Source organism: Pseudophryne corroboree, chromosome 6 (genome assembly GCF_028390025.1).
Source record: "Pseudophryne corroboree isolate aPseCor3 chromosome 6, aPseCor3.hap2, whole genome shotgun sequence".
NCBI lineage: Eukaryota > Metazoa > Chordata > Amphibia > Anura > Myobatrachidae > Pseudophryne > Pseudophryne corroboree.
In genome coordinates, this window is record NC_086449.1 from 679,732,547 (window position 1) to 679,757,023 (window position 24,477).

The window sequence follows — 24,477 nt, forward strand, 5'->3', positions numbered from 1 at the left end:
AGATGAGCAGACTAGAGGCAGTGTGAGGTGGACAGTTACAGTACGGTAGGAGAGGTGCCAGGTGGAGTGGAAGAGCAGCCCAACAGAATAGAAAATAGAGGAGACACTGACTGGAGCAACAATAGGTGGAAAGTAATCTGTCAGATTTCCCAGTCAGCACCCTGCACCAGGCTGAACTTCTAATTTCTAGTGCTAGGCAGCCAGGGCTGTCACGGGCAAGTTATGTGTTCTACATCTCCTGGCCCAGCCATGATGCTGCAGCTAAACCCGCCTTGCATCCAGCAACGAGCCAGCCAGCCTCGCAGAAGCAGGGAGCAGTTGGGAGCTTCTTCGGATCCTAGCAACTGAGTCTACTGCTGCCATATTCTGCAGTCAGGCTGGGCCCCTCCATTATATGGGGTCCGAGCCTAGGAGGCCCCCTCTTTGTCGGGTGTTGTATTGAAAGTCGACAGTAACTAGGTCGACAATGTCTAGGTCGACCACTATTGGTCGACAGTAACTAGGTCGACAGGGTCTTTAGGTCGACATGTTCTAGGTCGACAAGTCAAAAGGTCGACATGAGTTTTTCATGTTCTTTTGGTGTAGTTTTCTTCATAGAGTGACCGGGAACCCCAATTAGTGCACCGATTCGCTCGCCATGCTTCGAGCATGGTGCCTTCGCTCCGCTACCGCTTCGCTCGGCACAGATTACCGTTCCAATCGTAGTCCACGTGGATCGTTAAGTATGAAAAGGTTCAAAAAAAGAGAAAAATTGTTAAAAACTCATTTTGACCTTTTGACCTGTCGACCTAAAGACCCTGTCGACCTAGTTACTGTCGACCAATAGTGGTCGACCTAGACATTGTCGACCTAGTTACTGTCGACTTTCAGTCCGGATCCCCTCTTTATCCAGGCCTGGGACTCCTCTCCTGGCAGTCGTCGCCCCCCCCCCCCCCCTCCCGATGGCGGCCCTGGCCTTTTTATACACATTGGAGGATATTCAATTGTTTGAAGTGTCAGTTGGATGTCTGTTTTTTCCTATCTAATAGACAGGAAAAAACAGACACCCAACCGACTTTTCAAACATTTGAATTCCCCCCATTATGTGTTATATATGCAACACATCATTTACAACCCTGGATGCTTCTATATATGACTTTGTGGTCATTTCCTTTGTATATAAAGATTTGTACAATATGATTCTATACTCAATGTACAAAATTGGCAATAATAATCTTATGTGAGTTTTATGGTCTCTACTGCGAAAAGTACATAGGCTGCACATCCCAGTAAAACTTTCTTTTCCATACCAATATGCAATATCATAATTTTAGAGTTCTAAGAAAATATGGCAAGTGCAATTTCTCCATCTGAGTATGGCCTCCTCTGAATGCGGCACATCTGTGGCATTCCCATGAGATGCAACATCTCTGTGCATCTTTTTAGCCACCCTGCAAATCTCCCAGTCACCGTCCAAGACTGCCCCATACATTTCTAATGCAGTGCATCCAAATTCCATCTATGACTGTGCACAAACAAAATCAGGACGCATGCACGGTGACTTCGTGAATATCGGCATAGCATGCAACTCATTTACTGTTCATTTTTACATTGTATAGTAAAACTCAAACTGTGACTCAACTACAGTCTAAATATAACAATCACTCAAATCCTACAAAACAACAACAAATACCATAGATAGTGTACATTAGCTAATAAGCTATTAAATCATAATGTACTTATAGGACTATATTACTTACAGATGTGATAATGCCGCCAGATCATTAAATGAACCTTCTGGAACAGTTGATATATCATTTCCATGAAGAGTGCTAAATAGTAAAAAACAATAAAAGTAATGCTTTGCTGTATATTTATGTACTGCACATGTAGCATACAAAAGAACAGACTATATAAAAGTACTAGCAAAGATAAGTACAATAGTGAACATATCATTCACAGTGGTGTTAGGTGAGATGGACATTTATTACACTCTATATTTAAAGTGTTTTACATTGAAGTGTATACACGATTTAGGCAAACTGCTTTATATCAGTTGAAATTTGTGAAATCGGAGAAAGAAAATTTACACAAATGTGTTGCATTTAGCTTTTTTTTTTGCATATTGTTGTAATTTAGGAGCAATATGCACTAAGGCAAATGAAAAACTTTTTTAAAGATCATTTGCAGGTAATTGCCACTTTATTACAGCCAACACTTGCAATTTTCCTCTGTACCTCATAAAGGCGTGGCAACGTTAGGGAACTATATTGTACCACAATGTGCACAGCCAAACATTGACACTGCACAATGCAGAGAATAGAATGCGGGCCATGGCAGATCACAGAGTATTGAATACATGCCAATGGCCCATATTTGTTTCTCGAAGATGTGAAGCCAAAATGTGCCCAAAATTTTTATGAAAATTGACAATGATGGTGTTTGCAAAGTGCCACTATTGTAACCATCCTCTCAGCTTATCAACTGTACTTTGTGGGCTCCACAAAATACTGTTTTCTGGTTTGACTTTGCTAAATGGAGATCTCAACACTGATAATACAGACAGAGGAAGCTAGATTCCTTGTACATTGTAGATATAAAGATTTGCTTTTGCTTCATAGCCAAGTGAGCAATTAAGTGGCATTCCTACTTATATACCAATATCCCTAGTATTTGAAGATAATCTGCACATATGTGTATTCTATGAACCGAAAAAGAAAAAAAAAACACCACTGAAATTGTTTTGCTGATACTCTCATCTGCCAATTCCCCTGAGAGCCCAGATAATGAATAAATGACAACAGATTGCACACTGTCACTCTCAAGCATTTTTCTTTTCTCTAGAGAAATGATTTTTAATAACAATATAGATGATGTGTGGTGAGACTTCTAGCTGACACCACACTCTTCTAGACTGGGATAAATCTATTCATTCTGCTGTATTTTAAATGTAAAACTAGAACATATATCCTTGTTCAGTTTCAATACAGTAGAAACTGACAAGGTCTTGGGATCCCGATCTTCAAGACTGGGGCAGTAGTTCCGATTAGATAAAGCATGTCTGCTCAACCTCAAGAAACAGCAGTAATGTGTAATAAATATTATGGGAATTTAGGTCACTTCCTTCTGACCTCAGTCTACAGTTAATTTTGAACCGCTGCGCCTTCATGTGGGTTTAAAACCTACACTGACACTGCAATAACAATTAAATTGCATTTTATTTGACATGAAAAGGCAAAGTCAGCTGTCGTCAAAGATCTGTAACCAATTATTGGATATTACAATCACCACATGACCATGATATTTTGTCACATGACATTTTGAAGTATTTAGGGATGCAAAATTCAGCAATTATGTAGAGTATCAGAAAAAAAATGGGAAACAGATATTTAGTGACCTCTCGTTTCAGATACATGTGATTCTGAAATTACTATTAAAGCATAAACATAAATGTCAAGCAAAAAAAATGCAGGAAAAATACAATCTTTTTATATTATAAGACACTTGAGTATAGCAGTGTATTTTCATGTAAAACAATGGACTTTTTTGTACAATGTTTATCAACAATTAAAACAATATTGTACACGTATCAAGTACATCCATTTATAGTAGCCACACACCAGCAAAGCCAAGCATTAATTTACTCCACATTCACTTATGGGCATATATACTGTATAATATTTAAGCATCTATTTTCACTAATACGGTTTTATTTATTTTTTAAAAACAAAAAACAGAATACAACGTTCTCCTGCTTATACAATTGTCAATGTGGGAAGCAGTTGATATGCTGGCAGTCCCGAATGCCGGCTAACAGGAGCTATTCCCAACTCATCAGCGACCACTGAGCTCAATGCGTGGCGAGCGCAGATAGCCTGCAAGAAGCTCTGTTGCGCTCAAAACCCCCCCCGGCATTCTGGCGGCCAGGATCACGGGGTCGGTATGCTGACCTCCGGGGTCCCGACCGCCAGCATTTCAGCCCCAACCCATTGTCAGTGTAGCTCTAACCAGCAGTACTGACATGCACAATGGTCCAGACATAGTTTTTTATATGTATTGATATCACAAAGAGCAAAATAGCTGAAATTTTGTATATACATAAATTAAACCATAGCAGTGCCACCAAGAGATTGTGCGGGCACCATTGTTGGGTGGGCACGGCATGGTCAGGACCTCTGCACTCCATCTTGGGGGCAGGGTTAATTTTGCTTATTGAAGCATGATGCATCTGACATTAATGAGTACATAAACTTTTGTTTACATAAGTGCACAACAGGTGTTGCCAGGTATTAGATCTGCACCATTCAAATATGTCCTTGATTAATGCATAAAATAAACTTTCATGGTAATATGCAAAGCCACGGGTACAGAATTTGTGTCAATTAAACCAAACGTGTGCGCTCGAGAGTTGCCATGAACAAGAACAAAGAGCAACTTGCAGTGTAACATTTTGCATGCTGAGATTAAAAACTATGTTTGCTTCGCTTAATCGGATTCATGTTGGATCTAACTACAATACAGTGTACTTCGACAAATTGTATAATTCACCGGCTGGATCATGAAGCTAACTGGAAGCCATCTGCTCATTAAGGAAGCCTGCTGTCATCTAGATCTCTCAATAACATGGATCACAGACAAACTGAACTGATACTTACAGCACTCTCAAAGACTTCAAGCCATTAAATGCATGAACCGGGATGCATCTCAGACGGTTGTAGCTCAAAATCCTGCAAGAATTATCAGGAGATTTCAAGATTATGTTTTCCATTTTTACTTATAAAAGACATATGAGGTAACTAGGTATGCCAGATTTATCTCCCCATCAAATTATAATTAGTGTCTCTCTCTTTGGGTGGGATGTACTAAAGGGAAAAATGCACCCTAAAGCCATTTTTTTGGCTTTGGCCACATTTCCCACACGTACTAATCCCGGCAATGCCAGCTCATTGCAGAGAGTAACGCCAGCTTTTACCCTATAGAAGCCTATGGGCTTCTTTCCGCATTGTGCTCTAAGAAGAATTCGATTGGGTCCCTCTCAGCAAACCCCCGTGGTCCATCCTCTGCATATGCAAAGGGACTCCCGGAGCTGAAACCCGGAAGTGGAGTGACCGGCTCTGTTAGCAAATATAGCTTTTATCGGCAGAGCTGTCATTTGCGATTAGTACATATGCGATTAGTATGAATGCAATATGTGGCAGGATGTACAGCCATTGGTTAGTATGTGGCGGGATGTACCGCCCTTTGTGTGGTGACATAAGCTGGGTATACAGTGGGCCTGATTCTGATTTGCACGCTAATGCCTATATGTGATTTTTAAGGCTATGGACATGAGAGTGTAGTAGCCACCCAGAAATTAATGTAGATTCCCACCGGAGCCATTGCAACATCTCAGCAACTGCGTACACATTCGCAAATGCAACACAGATGTGAGGTGCATCGACTCCCTGAATAAGTCTACAGCAGGTATTCACAAACTCGGTCCTCAAGGCACACTAGCAGTCCAGGTTTTAGTGATATCATGCTTGATCACAGGTGACTTAATTGGTACATCAGTTATTTTGGGTTAACCATCTGTGATCGCAGTCAACCTTTTAGTGTGTACCCTCAAATCCACCCAATTTATAATTTGACGAACTGGTTGGTTGCATTGTCCCATTGAATGTGCTGCACATCCAATGAGACAATGACACAGCCGATGCGGTGCTGTTTGTTACTTGCAGTGTGTAACAATATATCAGTCCACAATATAGCGAATCGTGCAGGATGTGAAGCGTTGTGATATATTGTTACATCACGTTGCTGGAACACAACGTTGTCAGGTGTACTTCTATTTTTTATTCATTTACATTAGGTACTGTATACCATTGGATATTCTAGTCTTGCATTATAAGCAATCTAGTACAACATATTAAATAAAAGACACGGGGCAATTTATTAAAGCTTGGAAAGGGATGAAGTGGAGAGAGACAGAGTAACAACCAATTAGCTCCTGTCAGTTTGCAAATACAGCTTGTAAAAATACAATTAGAAGCGGACTGTATAATAGTTTACTTCTCTCCACTTTATCTCTCCCCAAGCTTTGATCAGTTTCTCTTACTGTACTGTACTGAATAAATAATACACAAAAATTCAAGTATACAACTAAGATATATGCGACAATGTCAGTTAACTACAGCAAGAACATCAACATCATTTCCGCTGTATTTACTGAATGGCTTGGTACTCACAATGTGGATAACTGCGTCACGTTGCTGAAGGTGTAGTTGGATAGAACACTGATGCTGTTATTGCTTAAATCACTGGAAACATAATCATGAAATATATTTGGTTAGCTGTAGTTTAACAATAAAGTATTACTAATTTCCAATTTGGGAAACACCTTTCCTAAGATTTTTCTACTTTCCATAACATTATAAAGCAATAACTGCAACAATACAAAACAATTTAGAAATTAAAGACAAACATAACAAAAAGGCAATTTGCTCTGTTCAATGAATATAAGTACAGACTTGGACTCAAGCGAATATGTAGGGGTGGACAGGGAAGTTTACTTGATGCTCCAGATACCCTACAGTATACCAGCATGCAGCTCGGATTTCGTTCATTGGTCACAAATGTGTTGATCAAAATGTTTCACATACAGCACTGCACGCTGCCATATTTCATGAAAATATATCCTATGGCATATTGCTAGACAGTGACTTTAAGCAATTTATAAACAAACTATCGGCGGGATGTAATACCGCCCCAGTCCGGCAGCTGTGCAGGATTCTGGTAGAACTCGGATGTTTTTTTAAAGGGGCAATCACTTACAAGGCATGGTTTTGCCTTGTAAGTGATTATCCCTTTAAAAAAAAGTCTTCGTTCGGCCAGTACCCCACATAGCTGCTGGACTCGGGCGGCATTATATCCCACCGTATATGTGTTCTCAGTAACAGCACATACTAATGCTATTCACTCCCTTTCCCATTTAAATAGCCCACTTAAAAAAAATATATGGTTTTAAAAAATAAAAATCAGAGCACAGAAATTCCATGTTTGGTATAGTTTTTGTTTTTGCTCTCAGCACATATAGATAGCACTGTACAGGGGTTTAGCCAAAACTTTGTGGGCACCATACCACTTGAAAGGGCCACCACCCTAATGCTTCTAGAGAGACACCGTTCTCTGCAGCAGTTTTTAATTTTGTGTCCTATATTAATGCCCTAGTTAATTTATATACCATAGTACTATCTTTGTTAATATTATGCCCCATAGTAGTGCCCTAGTTCACAATATGCCACATTGTAGTGCTGTCAGTACACATTATACCACATAGTGTCCCCATTCACATTATGCCGTACAATGTCTACAGTACACATTATGCCACATTGACGAATCCTCCAGTTTATATTATGCCACATTGTAGTGGACCCAGTACATTTTATGCCACATTATAATGCATTTCATATTATAGCACATTGTAGTGCCCACAGTTCATAAAGTACAGCATTTCAATCACCTCCATTTATTTTATTTCACATCACAGTGCGCCCCAGTTCATATTGTGTTACTTTACAGTGCCCCCAATTCATATTATGTCTTACTACAGTACCTCCAGTTCATATTGTGTTACTTTACAGTGCCCCCAATTCATATTACGTCTTACTACAGTACCTCCAGTTTATAATTACATTACAGTGCTCCAGTTCATAATATATAACATGCCAGCTCCCAGTTCAGGTTATGCCACATAACAGGCAACCCTTTTACCATCACAGCATCCACTATACATGTCATTCACTGAAAAGGGAATGTCACCTCATTTAGGCCTATCAATATGTCAGACCCAATTGCTTAGCAGGTAATTCTGTAAGCGTGGTAGACAACTATATGACCTGTGTCTGGGGCCCCCTAAGCCTCTGCGTCGGTAAGCAAAGGCACCTCCTGCACCCACTATAGCTATGCCCATGGCAGTGTACATCCCACAGTATGACAGTCTGCATTTAGCAAAGGTTTATAGTAATTACTTTAAGACTTGGATGATACGGCTAATTTACTGTAAATCTGTGGAAGTGACTCGCATATCAGTGTCACAAGTATGAAAGGGAATTTCAAATTAAGTGTTGTTACTTTTGCCATTCATTTTCTTATAAACATTGTGGTTTTACCTATTAAAACAATTTGAGGAACATCAGGTAGCTGAAAGTTGATCAGCTGCTACGGGCAGCTTCTTCACAAATCAGTTCTCTTAAACTGGTCTTTGGACAGCCATCTAGGATTATTCGACCTCTTGCCACCAGTTTGTCTGTGATAGGATGGGCTGATTATATACCTCCCATTTGCCCATATAGCACTGTTATTACTAGCAGTAGAGGTACACTAATATACAACCACTGAACCCAGCAACCACTGTTTAATACTGATTGTTAGTTGTTTCTATATTATCTGTTTACATGTGTTTAGAATAATTGGTTGAATTAAGTGTATTCCCATATTTTTATAGATATTGAGGTCATTGGAATATAATTACTTTATTCTCTTCTATCAGTCAAATATCAGTATAATATAAATATATGTATATATATATATATATATATATATATATATTGTATTTTTTTTATTTATAAGGCATCTAATGCTCAAGTTCCACAAGAGCGATGGCAATGTAGGTTTCCAACATTAACATTTTCAGCTAATTTACTTTTAAGACGCCCAACAAAGTTGTGCAATTAACAAATGCACTAAATAAAAGTCCACATGCCTATTTAATTAATCAGAGAGACAACTATACTTAAAATGAACAATGATCACTGAATACGCAGCCCAAATGCCATTGCAGTCTTGAGAGAAAGCATCAGAGAACAGATTGAAAACACATATAAAACGTTACAGAAGTCATACATTTTCTACAAATAACCTTCTGTATGTGATCAGAAATAAAGCATATGTACTTCATTTTGGCTTAAGAAAATGAAAGAAAAAAAAAAAAAAGCAAAGTCTATTATGGAACAAAAAGAAATGATACTTACATTAATGTGAGGTGCTTGAAACCAGAGATTTCTTTTGGCACTGATGTTAAATGGTTGCCTTCCAAATATCTAAATGGATAAAAAGTAATTTTGACATAAGAATGGGACATAAGGTAAAAGAGGATATGAATATGAGAGCATGTAAAAAGCCAGAGGGAATTAATGGTCAAGACAAAGAAAATTAAAATTTTCTGTAGCAACGGCAGAGATATGAGAGTTGGCACTGCTTACAGAACACAGGGCAGTGAGAGAACGCATAGCTAATAATTACTGCTCCATCAATGGGAAAATAAGCAGATTCTCTGTCCTTCACTACTGAAACTATCTTGCACTTGGCCACGGCAAGTGCCGAGGGATAGTGGTTTTGACATGATGCCGGGAATGTAATTTTTATTTTGGCTCTGAAGTGTTTGGACATCTTAAATTCACAAATTCAAAGCGGAACCATAGGCTGCGGTTATAACCAGGCTCCATTTCAGCTAAAGTAAAGTTTAGGCTCACTCTCCCTGTAGCCAACGCCTTACAACTACGGGAGAAAAATATGCTTAATATGCAGAATTCAAGTTTTTGAAATAAAACATTTTTTTCTTTCTTGCTAGAGCTTTTTGGAAACATTTACAAAAAGGATGACTCCTGTTAAATTGACGGTACAAAATGAGTCTCCCCCATATACAAAAATCACAAAAATATTACAAAATTCAGTTTGTTGTTTTTTTTTGAATGACTGAGATAGTGACACCTTTGCTTTCTGATGGTTCAATGTATATAAACTTTGTATCATGCACAAAATTATGAAAAATATTGTATGAAATTACATTCAGGCTATGTGTATTAGGTGTATATGAAGCAAAAATGCATTTCGTGTTTAGACTTGAGACCCATCCCCAAGATATCTCATTATGGTATGTAAATATTCCAAAATACAGAAATATCTGAATTCAATTCTGAAATGTTTATAAACTTTATTTCACTTTCTACAACTAATTTATTCATTACATTTCTTATGAAAAGCCACATATTACATTGCTCATTTTGTAGGAACACGATGCATTGCACATTTTTCAAAACTAACCTTAAATAAAAGCTATTAAAAAAATAAAATAAAAAATTTCACATCTGGCATTTTACTTTTTGATAAATCAAATCAAAATTAAAACACTTTACTAGTTTGCCATTTTTTCTTCTGTTTAACATTATGCAGAAATACTTTTATTACAAACCAGGGGAAGTGAAAAAAAAATGACCTTATACAAAAAACAATAATGACTTCCAGAAAAATGAGCAAAAAACTAAAAACTAAAAAGGAGCTCAGCCCAAGGCTAATTCTAACCAGCAGTTTGCACTACTATCAAGTTTCATAAGCACTTTAGAACTCAGTGGTCCAGCCCAAAACTGGTAAACTGGTAGAATGAACTAAGTATTAAGTCTATTTTTGATATCAATAATTATACTATTTTGTAAGCTACAGCAGTTTAAATGTCAATACACATAATACACTAACTTCTATTTTATTTTCACATTAAACTTTTATTTAAAAAAAATCCAAGTCTCTGAAAGTTGAATTTGTTAAGGAAAAAAATAAATCTAAATCTGCAAATAATGTGATCTGAATAGTAGGACGGAAGGAAGGTCCTGTGCATCAAATCTTCATAACATTTATGGACTGTATATTTTCTTGGGAATACTAAACAGTCTAGTAACTTAAACAACATTGGGACTAATCCTAAATCACCTTTAATGCCAATGTTGACTGAGCTGAGAGATTTTTTTACTAATGTGCAAAAATTCTTAAAAACATGTACGGCGTATGTGTTACACTGTGTGTATGCAGAGAGGCACAGTTGCTATTGAGAAGCGCAGGGGCATATGTGTCAAAGTCGAAAAATATCGTAATGCATATGCCTTGTACTAACCCCATGCACATGCCCGCTGCTCGTGCACTCAGTCCGCCGTGCGTGCACATATCCGCAATTTGCGTAGGATCGCTCCGGCGATCATGCGCGTGATATGGGTATTTACGGCCGAGTTTGTGAGCGCGTAGCAGGTTATTAGAACATTACATATTTAACCCAAATAGTGCATTTTTTACCCATAGTTCCCTTTCACCATGTCAGCGAGTATTAATAGATTAAACAGTTCCTGGACTAAGAGATTCGCCTTTGCATGATAGGAAGGGTCAGATAAAGGTTGGAAGGTGATATCTAGTATCCAGCTGTAGGGTATTTTGAGGGTAACATTCCGGTGTTAGTTAGAGGAAGATCGCATGTTCCAGCGTATAGTTATGTGCAAAAGTAGAATATGAACATTAACTGTATTTACTGTATTTTATGTATGCGGCGGGAATCCAGAGGATACCACCCACAAGAGCAGTTGGGGAAAGACATCGCCCACCTATTCAAATCCACCTATGACCTCTTCTGTAATGTAGAGACACATCCCTGTGTCCAATGGACAATGAGATTACAGTGACCTTTGTATTGTGTATGCATGTTGTGTATAAAAAGACCATTGTTGCCTGGCCGGTCAGAAGACTCTGAACGCTATCTGTATGACCAGCGGAGGACCGAGCCGGGTTGCGCTTGCGAACATTCTCACGTATGTACATTCGCTGTAGCCATTATTCTGTTTAGATTTACTTGTTAGTCTGTAGTGTATGATTTGTATTGTTTTACCTTTTGGAATTAATCCACTGAGGCCTTAGAACCCTGTGGTTTCAACTACAAATCGGTGTGGTGTCTTCACTTTCCTGCAAGGGGTTTAAAGTGTATTTATCTGTATAAGGTGTATAAGTATTGATAAGGTGTACGCACTGCGGGTACTTTATACCGTCAGCGCTACTTAAGGTTTAAGGTATAACATCGTTGCAGTACTTTGCTGTTAAAGGTTTAAAGTATAATCAAATCATTACATTGTATCATTAACAAGGTTTAAAGGTTATCAATTGTGTGTGCTCGCTGTGTGTACGCCAAGTGCGTACCACGTGCAGGACTCTGTACGCAAATAGCGTACAAAGTGCGTAGCACGTGTATTCAGTCTATCGGCCATAGCGGCTCCACGGTAATAGTGTATTTAGAGATATAGCTGTGCGGTCTAAGATAATAACGACATTATCATATTTAATAGGGTCAGATTTTGACAAGGTGCAAGTTTCTAACTTTCTATGCTGCAGTTGCGTCTAAAGAAGCACCAAGGAGTATTGCAGTGGCAAAAGACCCTCAAGGTGGGCGTCTCTGTCCTTGCATGTTCAGGCACATACTTGTACACCAGGAGTAGGACTGCTCCTGGCATTAGTGTAAAGTCGCAGACACGACTACGACCCGACTTTTATTGAATATACCCCTATATCTAATCATTGATGCTGGATTTAATAAGAATAGGTCCAGTCCCAACAATGAGACAAGACTTAGCAGATAAGTTCTCTTCTAATTGAGCCTACTCTTTTCAAGTATACCCCTTTCATTAACCCCTTCTGATTACATGAAGTTAAAAGCCATTTCACAGAGAATTATGCTCATTTTTAAAAGCAGGATTAACAAGACTATTGCTTATTTACTATACATGGAGGTGCTAGTTGATTAAAAGTGACCTACTAAACTCACACTTTAGTAAGTAACTTTTTAATCATATAACACCTGCATGTATAGCAAATGTGAAACTCTTCTGTTACCTCAAGATGATCACTTTATGGAAAAGCATCTATAGACCTCTACTAAACATGTATTAATAGCTAAGCAAAAGTCTTGATAACCCTGTTGTGAAAATTAGCATAACTATTATTTTAATAATAAAGATATGCTAATACAGCTGCCTGCGAACCAGGTAGTATACTGTATGATGTAACCACCACCATGGTTTCTGAGATTGGCAATGGTAGTGGGGCTCTTGTTCCACTGTTCTTCAAGACCCACTCTGCTGCTTGCTGGTTTCGCCTAAGGTAGACTACTCGGCGCTGTTTGCAGCGTCTAGTAGACAGCTTTCAGCACATTCATTTGCTATTAATGTAAGAGAAACCGATTATAAGAATGAGGCAGAGGCAGATTTAGAACTCATGGGGCGCCTAAGCAAGACACAGCTTTGAGGCCCCCTACCTCAAACATACCCTCCCCAGTCAGTCAGTGTATGCCAACTCCCCCCAGTTAGTGTTTACTAGATCCCCCCTGTCAGTCAGTGTATGCCAAATCCCCCCCCAGTCAGTCTATGCCAAAGTACAATGACCCCCACAGTTGAGATGTTTCTACTGCATTGTGTACTGGAAAAAAAAAACTTTGAAGAAATGCAGGGCAGGCAGGCTCTGTGTAGACTGAAGGGACTCACTCCCATAGACCTGGTGACAGCTTTCACTGATACCCCCCCTTTCTCTCTCCCAGACCAGGCGACAGCTCCTCCCCCCACCCACCCCCAGCGCTTAGACAGCTCCTTAGCTGCAGATGATGGTTTGTACCTGGCTGATCCTGGTCCCTGCAGCTAGCAGCCAGAACAGCTAGCAGGCTGGCCTGCATCCTTAAAGGTACGCGGTATATGCCCAGGGGACCTGGTGAGTGGCCGGAGGATGGAGTGACATCATGCGCCCTGGGGGTCAGAAGTTGCAGGTCACCTCCCCTCCCGCTCTGCCGCAGAACATGCACTGCTACTTGCACCGGTTATCAAACGCAAGAGCTCCGGGCAGCAAGGGCTGCTAGGAGCTGTAGTTTATTTTTATTTTTTCACTGTAGCGTGGTGCAGTGTGGTGCAGTGTGGGATACCGGTGCCAGTAATAGTGGCTCCTGCCCATATTCAGCCCTGGGACCTGCCAGGCCCTAAGCGACCACTTTGGTCGCAAAGCAGTAAATCCACTACTGGAATGAGGTATATTAAACCTCTAGGAGGGCTGACATGAAGGACAATCACTTGACTTAGCCTGCCTGTGGTGTGCAAAGGGGTGTGCCTGTGTTGTACTTTATGGAAAGGCTTGGGCTGTGGGCCTACAGCTGGATACTGACAATCACGACTTTACGGGGGACCCACCGTCACACCAACAGAGCGGCCGCTTCAGGAAAGTATATACTCTTACTGATCATCAGCTCAATTTGTCAGTAAGGGCACCCAGCTGGGCAGGCATTTGAATTTGCCCATACAGCTGTGATGCCAGCCTCTGCAGCAAGTACATGGACGGTTAGCAGACTGCCTGTACACAAAGCCAGATGTGCCGATATACAGTATCTTTAGATACATAGCCTTTGCAATATATCTGTGAACAACTTTAGACTTTTTTATGTACTGTCTGCTAGGAGCTTAGGAGGCAAAATTCCAGGGCTAATTGCAATACTGACAAGGAATGATTTGGATATTGCGGCTATTACAGAGTCATGGTGCAATGAGAATCATGACTTGGACATAGCTATACCAGGATATAATTTATTGAGGTAGGACAGAATGGGAAAAATCGGAGGAGGGATAGCAATGTGGAGTAGGGGCTAGGGGCAGAAATTGGACAGGAACCTATTGTTGGATATCACTGAAATGGCTTTAAAGGTAGAGATCATGGGAGACTTTACTGTACCTGATGTATATTGGGAGGGGTCTTTGCAAGTTGAACTACAAGTGGCAAATATCTAAATTCCTTACAGGGAGCATCTCTCAAGCAATTGGTAGGAGAGCTCACTCACAAAGATACAGTATTAGATTTAATACTCACAAATGGTGATAGGATATCAGACATATATGTGGATGAGAACCTAGGATCCAAGTAGTATGATTTATTATAAAGACAGGGTCCAACTCCTGTATTGGAGGGTTGGCTTTTAGGAAGACTGACTTTGCAAAAATGGGGAGAAGTTTAAACGATTCATTGGCGGATTGGAGGAAACTGAAAGGAGTGCAGGAGAGGTGGGAAAAACTAAAAATGACAATACAAAAAGCAACAGACCTTTGTATAAAAAGGATTAGAAAAAACTCCCGGAAAAGGAAACCAGTGTGAAAGCATAGAAGATGGCCTTTAGCAAATACTGTATAAGTAGATTCAAAATAATAACAACAAAGAGGTGTATCTTGCAAGATGGAAAGAGGCTAAGAAGGTGATCAGGCGTGCAAAAAAAGAAGCTAAGGAGAAAATGTCCCAGTCAGTAGATAAAAGCGGCAAAAACAGATTTAAGTATATAAGTGAAAGGAGAGAATCAAATGGAGGAATAATAAAATTTAAGACAGAGGGTGAGAATTTGGTGGAGGGAGATAAGGTAATAGCAGATCATCTATATAATTATTTTTGGTCAGTATTCACTACAGAAGGAGAGGGAAAAGGGTACAGTTAAGTTGCAAGTACATTCATAAAAATAAGGCAGTTGAAAGTATATTTACAGAGGAGAAGGTCATAACAGAACTATCAAAACTGAAAGTGGATAAATCAATGGGGCCAGATAGGATACATCCAAGGATACTAAAAGAGCAAAAATTTGTGCTGGCAGCACAATTAACAGAATTATTCAACCAGTCCCTAGGTAGAGATGCAATTACAGAGGACTGGAATAGAGCAAGTGTACTGTAGTATCACTGCACAAAAGTGGACGCAAGGAAGAAAACTTCTGAGGAGGAAAGGGATTGAGGAGTTTTTTTCAACTGACTTAAAGGCAGGGAAACAATGCAACAAAGCAATGAGAAAGACAAGCCAGATGCTTGGTTGCATAGGCAGAGGAAACAGTAGCAGGAAAAAATAAATAATTAAATTTATGAGGCTTAAATGCCAGTAATAATGCCACTGTATAGGTCATTGGTACGGACTCATCTGTGTCCCGTTCTGGAGACCATGGGGTATATGTAATAGGGTCCGAGTTTGCCGGAGGTGCGGTATGCCGGACGATCACTGACCTTTTTTTAGCGGCAATCATTTACAATGCAAAACCATGCCTTGTAAAGGATTGCCGCTTTAAAAAAAAGTCTGAGATTGTCCGGCATCTTGCACCTCCAGCAAACTTGGACCCTATTACAAAAGGCCCATGTTCTCCAGAAAGATATAAATACATTAGAGAGCGTACAAAGAAAGGGCAACCAAAATGGTGCATGGCCTACATCACAAAACTTATCCAGAAAGAATAAAAGATCTTAACATGTATAGTTTGAAACAGAGAAAAGAAAGGGGGGACATGACAGTAACTTTCAAATATACTGAGTTTTAGCAAAGTACAGGAGGGAAACATTCTTCAACGGCAGAGGAGTATTAGAAATTCAGGACATATACTGAAACTGGAGGAAAGTAGATTCAGGGGGAAATTTAAAGAAAAATTACTTCACAGAAAGGGTAGTGGACAAGTGGAATAGCCTCCCATCAGAGGTGGTTGAGGCTAAGAGAGTAGTACAATTTGAATTTGTCACGTTGACTGCAACTTGTTTGTACAATGTATATACCATGAAAACTATCTTAGTGATATGAACACTGAAGAAATATTTTAGTGATATGTACCATCAGGAAATACTTCAGTGATACTTTATGTAAGATCAGGAAATATCTGAGTGATATGTGCCATCAGGAAATATCTTAGTGATACAGATTTGTCCTCTTATTTATTTGTATTTATTTACAGTTTCTTATATAGCGTAGCATATACCATTGCTGGGTAATAACAGATATAGAGGTAGGAAGGCCCTGCTCGCAAGCTTACAATAGGAAGGATACACAAGGATAGGCTCTATCTATAGCATATCAGTCACCAGATTGCAAAGACAGTCCTGATGGGATGTTATTAGATATAAATGCTTCTGAAGGTTATGTGGACGAGTTTTCATGGAACTCCTGAAAGTTTGGAGGCTAGAGGAGAGTCTTATCGTGCGTGGGAGGGCATTCCATAGGGTGGGTGCTGCCCGCAGAAAGTCTTGCAATTGTGAATGGGAGCGAGTAATCCATGCAGATGAGAGATGCAGATCATGTGCAGAGCGGAGAGGTCGAGTTGGGAGATATTTTGAGATAAGCAAAGAAATAGGTTGGTGTAGTTTGGTTAATTGCTTTATATGACAGTAGAAGTATTTTATATTGAATATAGGTAACCAATGGAGGGACTGACAGAGCAGATCAGCAGATGATGAACGTCTTGCTAGGAAGATTAGACTTGCAGCTGCATTCAAAATGGTATGTAGTGGTGAGAGTCTTTTCTTGGGAAGACCAGTAAGGAGACTATTGCAATAATCAATGCGGGAGATGATGAGTGCATTAGAGTTTTTGCAGTGTCTTGTGTAAGATAAGGGCATATTTTAAATATATGTTTTTTAGGTGCATGTAACATGATTTAGAGACATGAATGTGTGGAACAAAGGACATTTCAGCATCTAGGATGACACCTAGGCAGCGAACTTGTCGGGTAGGGTGGATAGTTGCATTGTCAACAGATATGGAGATATCAGGTTGGTAACTACTCTTGGCTAGTGGGAACATAATTAATTCTGTTTTGTAAATGTTGAGTTTGAGGTGGCGAGATGACATCCAAGATGAAATGGCAGACAGGCATTCAGTGACACAGACCAATACAGATGGTGATAAATCTGGGGAGGATAGGTAGATTGGTGTATCATCAGCGTACAAATGATACTGAAATCCGAAGGAATTGATTAGTTTTCCAAGAGATGAGGTATAGATTTAAAAAAGCAGAGAACCTAAGACTGAGCCTTGCGGTACTCAAACAGATAGAGGTAGCAAAGAGGAGGTAGAATTACAGTGAACACTGAAAGAGCCCTCTTACATCTTTGCTCCGTGCACTACAAGTCGCATTACACATAACGCATGAGTCCCATGTGACTCGGTAGCGCCAAGCGTCTAATTTGCATTTTTTTCTGTGAAAATGCATCTTAGACGCAGAGTAATTAAGACGATATGCAGCATGCCTACATATTGTGTGATTGCGACTGTATTTGTATACAAAATGTTGGGTCTCAACAATTTCATGGAAAACACAGTAATGTGGCATTTCGGATACAGACAGAGCTGCAATTACACACAGAATATGTTGCATATCATTTTAATCAGCAGCTGCTGTTTGTGCATCCTATTATAATACTTTGCGTCTCAGGGGTGTATTCAATTCATGTCGGATCCTTTCCGACGGAAAGGATCAGACAATGCAGTATTCAATTTGCAGCCAAATCAGATAGGATTTGGCCGTTCTCAACAATGTTAATATGGCTTTTTTTAAAGTCAGATTGACATTGTCAAAAACGGGCCTGAAAGCTGTCGTATTTGGGCAAAAATTGGATCACAGCTAATCTGCCGATCCACAGAATTGCCGACCAGTCGGAAAAATGGCAGCCCCATTAAATAGGTCAAATCACTATACGACCTGAAAAAGTCAGAAACTGCCGTCTTTCCGAAAAGATGGCAGTTCCGACAAGAATTTAAGACACCCCTAAAATTTTTGTGGAAAAACCATAAACAAGATCCTCAGTGCTACCGAATCCTGCTACGGCATTGCACAACTTCAATGGCTTTTTAGCATGACTGCAGCAGGGATGTAAGATGACACATCTGTATGTACGATCAGGAAATAACTTAGTGATACTTTATTTAGGATCAGGAAATAACTTAGTGATACGTGCCATCAGGTAATATCTTATGAAATGTGCCATCAGGATACGGTGGGATCCTTGCTATGCAATTTCCCTTGAACTCCCCCAGAGCCCAGATAGCAGAGATTTTGACTATGTGTACGCTCAATTTTGTCTATGTATGATTTTGACTAAGCACCAATTTTGACTATACTTAGTACTAGATCGTACACTAGATAGTCAAGATTGACTTGCCTGCACAGTCTATCTAACCTTGCGACCCCGCGGGAGTGCGCATCTGGATCGAATCGGTATCGCAAGTGCACCAACTTTCCTTAAGATTTTGACTATATAGTCAAAATCTTAAAGATTTATCTCACTGTGGGGTATATGCAATTCACGGCGAATCGCGGCAATTTTTCGCCGTTTTTTAATTCGACTTAATTCGACAGGTGAATTCCGGAAGGTGGCTTCCGGAATTCACCATATTCAATGAAAAACGGATTCGCCAGAATCGCGGGCGAAAATCGTCCGATTTGGCGGATTTTGCCGCGATTTTAAAAAATGGGGAAAAACCCGGAAAAAAAATGGCGTGGGGTCCCCCCTCCAAAGCATAACCAGCCTCGGGCTCTTCAAGCTGGTCCTGGTTCTAAAAATGCACGGGAAAAATTGGGCAGGGATCCCCCGTATTTTTAAAACTAGCACCGGGCTCTGCGCCTGGTGCTGGTGCCAAAAATACGGGGACAAAAAGAGTAGGGGTCCCCCGTATTTTTAACACCAGCATCGGGCTCCACTAGCTGGACAGATAATGCCACAGCCGGGGGTCACTTTTATGCCGTGCCCTGCGGCCGTGGCATTAAATATCCAACTAGTCACCCCTGGCCGGGGTACCCTGGGGGAGTGGGGACCCCTACAATCAAGGGGTCCCCCCCCCCAGCCACCCAAGGGCCAGGGGTGAAGCCCGAGGCTGTCCCCCCCCATCCAATGGGCTGCGGATGGGGGGGCTGATAGCCTTTTGTGATAATAAAAAGATATTGTTTTTTCCAGTAGTACTACAAGTCCCAGCAAGCCTCCCCCGCAAGCTGGTACTTGGAGAACCACAAGTACCAGCATGCGGGAGAAAAACGGGCCCGCTGGTACCTGTAGTACTACTGGAAAAAAAATACCCAAATAAAAACAGTACACAGACACCTTGATAGTAAAACTTTATTACACACTACCGACACACACATACTTACCTATGTTGACACGCCGACTGCCACGGTCTCCGACGATCCGAGGTACCTGTGAAAAAATTATACTCACCTTCCAGCGTCCAGAGATAAATCCACGTCCAGAGAGATAAATCCACGTACTTGTAAAAAAAACAAACCGCAAATACCCGCTCCATACCGGACTGAAAGGGGTCCCATGCTGACACATCAGACCCCTTTCTCCCGAATGCCGGGACATCACGTGACTCCTGTCACTGAAGTCCCTTCAGCCAATCAGGAAGCGCTACTTCCGTGGCGCTCACCTGATTGGCTGTGCGCTGTCTGTGCTGTCAGACAGCGCATCGCAAAGCCGCTCCATTACTTTCAATGGTGGGAACTTTGCGGGTAGCAGTGGGGTTAACCCGCGGTCAGCCGCTGACCGGCGGGTGACCTCACCGCTAGCCGCTAAGTTCCCACCATTGAATATAATGGACGGGGCTGTGCGATGCGCTGTCTGAGTTCAGACAGCGCACAGCCAATCAGGTGAGCGCAACGAAGTTGCGCTTCCTGATTGGCTTTAGAGACCTTTCAGTGACAGCTGTCACTGAGAGGTCTCTCTGCATTCGGGGATAGGGGTCCCATGTGTCAGCATGGGACCCCTTTCAGTCCGTTTGGTCGGGTGTCCGGTTTGTTATTTTCTACAAGTACGTGGATTTATCTCTGGACCCTGGTTGAGGTGAGTATATTGATCTTTTATTTTCAGGTATCCGTGGATTCTACATGGAGAAGAGGACCGATGTCGGCGTGTGAACATAGGTAAGTATGTGTGTGTCGACGTATGAAATAAAGTTTTACTGTCGACGGTGTGTGTGTCCTGTTTTTATTTGGGTATTTTTTTTCCAGTAGTACTACAGGTACCAGCGGGCCCGCTTTTCTCCCGCATGCTGGTACTTGTGGTTCTCCAAGTACCAGCTTGCGGGGGAGGCTTGCTGGGACTTGTAGTACTGCTGGAAAAAACAATATTATTTTCATGATCACAAAAGGCTATCAGCCCCCCCATCCGCAGCCCATTGGATGGGGTTGGACAGCCTCGGGCTTCACCCCTGGCCCTTGGGTGGCTGGGGGGGGGACCCCTTGATTGAAGGGGTCCCCACTCCCCCAGGGTACCCCGGCCAGGGGTGACTAGTTGGATATTTAATGCCACGGCCGCAGGGCACGGCATAAAAGTGACCCCCGGCTGTGGCATTATCTGTCCAGCTAGTGGAGCCCGATGCTGGTGTTAAAAATACGGGGGACCCCTGCTCGTTTTGTCCCCCGTATTTTTGGCACCAGCACCAGGCGCAGAGCCCGGTGCTGGTTTTAAAAATACGGGGGATCCCGTCAATTTTTCCCCCGCATTTTTAGAACCAGGACCAGCTCGAAGAGCCCGAGGCTGGTTATGCTTTGGAGGGGGGACCCCACGCCATTTTTTTTTAGGATTTTACCGTTCCAGCAATAAAAAATTTTTTTTTAAAAAATAATATTTTAAAAAATATATAAATAATATTTGTGCCTCCAAAAAAAAAAAAAAGTACCTAATCCCTTCTAATATAAATAGATCTGCTATTCCCAAAAAAAAAAACACAAAAAAAAACATGTTTAAATTTTTTTTATTTGTTTTCACCCTCCAAAGTGTGGCGGATTGAAAATGACGAATTTGCTGTCTAAAAGCACTGCTGTCGAATTTCCAAACTTGAATTGAATATGCTTTGGTCGAATTGCAGCACTTATATCATTGTAGAAAAGTCGAATTTGCAAAAATTCGAATTTCAAAAAGTCGAATTTTGAAAGTCCGTTTTTTGGTCGGAAAGCACTGAATTGCATAGGCGAATTTTTTTTTTGGTCGAAAATGACCCGAAATTCGACAATTTCGGGAATTCGACCGCAATTGCATATACCCCTGTGTGTACACACCTTTAGTGATAATGTATGTAGGATCAGCAAATGTCTTAGTGATATGTGAGATCAGGAAATGTGTACCATCAGGAAATAAATGAAATATCAGTATTTCATCTTGTACAGTTATGTAAAGTGAATAAGAAGAAAGGGTACATACAGTTGCAGTATAGTATGTAAAGTGAATGTTACTCTGCTGAATCAAGGAAAATTTTCTAATTTAAGAATAAAAACGTAAACTGAACCAAAATCTAATTAAGCCTGCAAGGTTATTCTTATTTACTTATTCAAGAAAATGAACGTTACCAATCTAACTGAATGGCTTCAATCAAGATAACCTCTGGATAACATTAACCGAATATCTCATGGGACGATGAAGCAAGAAGGTAAACTTTACATTAATATGTTCACCAAGGTGAAGACGGTGCAGGAAATTGGGAACTGTATTTGCTGCAGTTGGAAAGCATGTGATCTGAATTTCCCAGTGAGCTAAATATGGGGTGAAATGTAATACTCTCTGGTCTGTGAGGTTTTAAAAGGAGGCATCATTTTTTTATTAATTCTTCAAATGTGGGCACAATTATTTATTAACTTTTCAAAGGGGAGACAATTATTTATAAATTCTTCAAAGGTAGAACATATCTTTACTAAGAAATCTGTATACCACTGCATACTGGCATTTGTAGTGCCACCGGAGCAGGCACGACACAGTATTTTACTCTTTACTCTTTTTTTTTTGTAAGGTTTCAGGAGAGTACTGTTTGTTTCTCTATCATAAAAAAAAACCATGATGGTACTTTCAAGGGGTTGGGTTCGTGTGACCGGCATTCGGGATCCCGCCGGTCACCATACCAACACCGGGATTCCGAGATTTAAATTGCCGGTGGGGAGGCAAGCACAACGAAGCTCCTTGTGGGCTCAGTGGCTTGCTGCGCTCGCCACAGGTTCTAACCCCACTCTATGTCCATGTCAGTCAGCATGCCCAGGGTCGGTTCTACACCTTGTGGCGCCCATTGTGAAAGTTTTCACTGCACCCCCCCCCCCCTCCCCCGCGGTAAGTTAGTGTGCGCCGAAGGTGCACAGGGCAAAGAATAGGGGTGTAGGGGTGTGGCTTCATAGGGGAGGGGCGTGAGCATAGTTATGCCCCCAGTAGCTGTGCCCGCAGTAGATTTGCCCCAAGTGGTTGTGCCGCCCCCCAGTTGATTTGCACCCTGTAGCTATGCCCCCAGTAGATTTGCCCCCTGTAGCTATGCCTCCAGTAGATTTGCCCCAGTAGTTGTGCCCCCTATAGCTATGACCCCAGTAGATTTGCCCCAGTAATTGTGCCCCCAGCAGTTGTGCCCTTTGTCGCTGTGCCCCTTAGTAGTCGCTTACAAACACACACACAAAAACAAAAAACAATACCTACCACTGCCCAGCTCCTGCTTCCCGACCGCTGCTGCTGCTCTCTATGGGAGCAGCGCTGCACAGACACTAGAGGTCAATAATGACCTCTAGCGTCTGACAGGTGCGCCGGCTGCAGCGAACGCCCACACAGCCCACGGTGTCTGCTGCAACTGGAAGCAATAAATTAACTCCATCTTGATGCCAAACACACATTTACAATACTGTTGAGCAGAAGACAGTACATTTTTGTATTTATACTGGCTTCTGAAAATTGTCAATTCCTTGAGGAATAATTATGACCTTTTCCTTCATAATAATAATAATAATAGATTATAGTAAGAATTGTTACATCACATCAGTAGCAATAAAATTAAAATAAAATAGATTAACAGCTCAGAAATATTTTTATTGGGTCTCTTAAATCAGTAGGGAAATTTAACATTTTCAGTTTCATTGTGCAATTCTATTTATGCAAGGACCATATTAAACATATAAGGCCTGCTCATATTAAATTAGCATAATGGAGTGTATTGGTGTGCTGTAATTTCCCACCATCAACCCCAATTTTTCCCTTAAGACACTGGCATGTAAAATAACGCATTAAACAAAATAGGGGAAACCCAAAAAATATTAAAAAGAGAAAAAAGTAAACAGGGCCAAATCATGTTCTGTTTCCATGAATGTCCCTCTTCATATGCACTATCATTAGGGATACTCAGGAATAAATTGGCCTAAGAAAGGAATAAACAAGACCCATAAAATGAATCTCTTCCAGTTTATCTACTTTCCAAACACATAACAAAGAACGCAGAAGATTTCTCATGCAAGGAAATTGCATTTGACATTTGATTACTGTTTACAATTTATATACAGTAATGATCTGTTTTCACATCATACACTATTATAAACACTGCAGTCTTTTCCAAGCTGAAAAAATAGATATTTCAAATAACAACTGACTTCAACTCTTGATGGAGATCACAAAATTGTACTGTGCCATGATTACGTTGAGTAAGTTGACAAAGACTGTAAATAAGAATAAATAATATATATAATGTTTTGAAAATCTGCATAATTTAGGTATTCAGAATGGATTAAAAAAAACTGTATAAATGGGAAAGTAATTACTTTGAGCGATGTGTGGTTGTGTGCACAGAAAGTATTATGGTAGGAAAATCTACCTAGAAGGTGCAAGCAAAAACTAGTGAGGCTTTCTTGCCAGATTACATAAACTCGCAAGGCTCTGAGGGAGCCTCGTTGCTATTTGAATCCGACCCAAAATGTAGTGTGAATTGTATGGCTTTAAAAGGTATGATGGATTCCACACCATTTAAACAATAACTTTAAGAAGTCTATTTATCAAAATGGATGAAAAAGGAGATATTTGTATCGGCGCAAATAAAAAATATAAAAAATTATGCCTATTTGTGAAAAAAAAACTCAGCCAGTACAGCTCTCTGTCAATTCTGTCC

At 40.6% G+C, this 24,477-nt stretch overlaps 1 protein-coding gene across 3 annotated transcripts in view; it reads right to left on the reverse strand.

Moving 5' to 3' along the window:
- The window catches only part of SLIT3 (slit guidance ligand 3), a 1,129,203-nt gene that overhangs the window by 109,434 nt on the left and 995,292 nt on the right, over window positions 1–24,477 (reverse strand). For all 3 annotated transcript variants that reach the window (XM_063928289.1, XM_063928288.1, XM_063928290.1), the window contains 4 exons: window positions 8,991–9,059; window positions 6,207–6,278; window positions 4,635–4,706; window positions 1,740–1,811 (listed from right to left, as the gene is read on the reverse strand). In XM_063928289.1, the coding sequence (XP_063784359.1) occupies window positions 1,740–1,811; window positions 4,635–4,706; window positions 6,207–6,278; window positions 8,991–9,059 (285 nt within the window). The remainder of the gene's footprint in view (window positions 1–1,739; window positions 1,812–4,634; window positions 4,707–6,206; window positions 6,279–8,990; window positions 9,060–24,477) is intronic.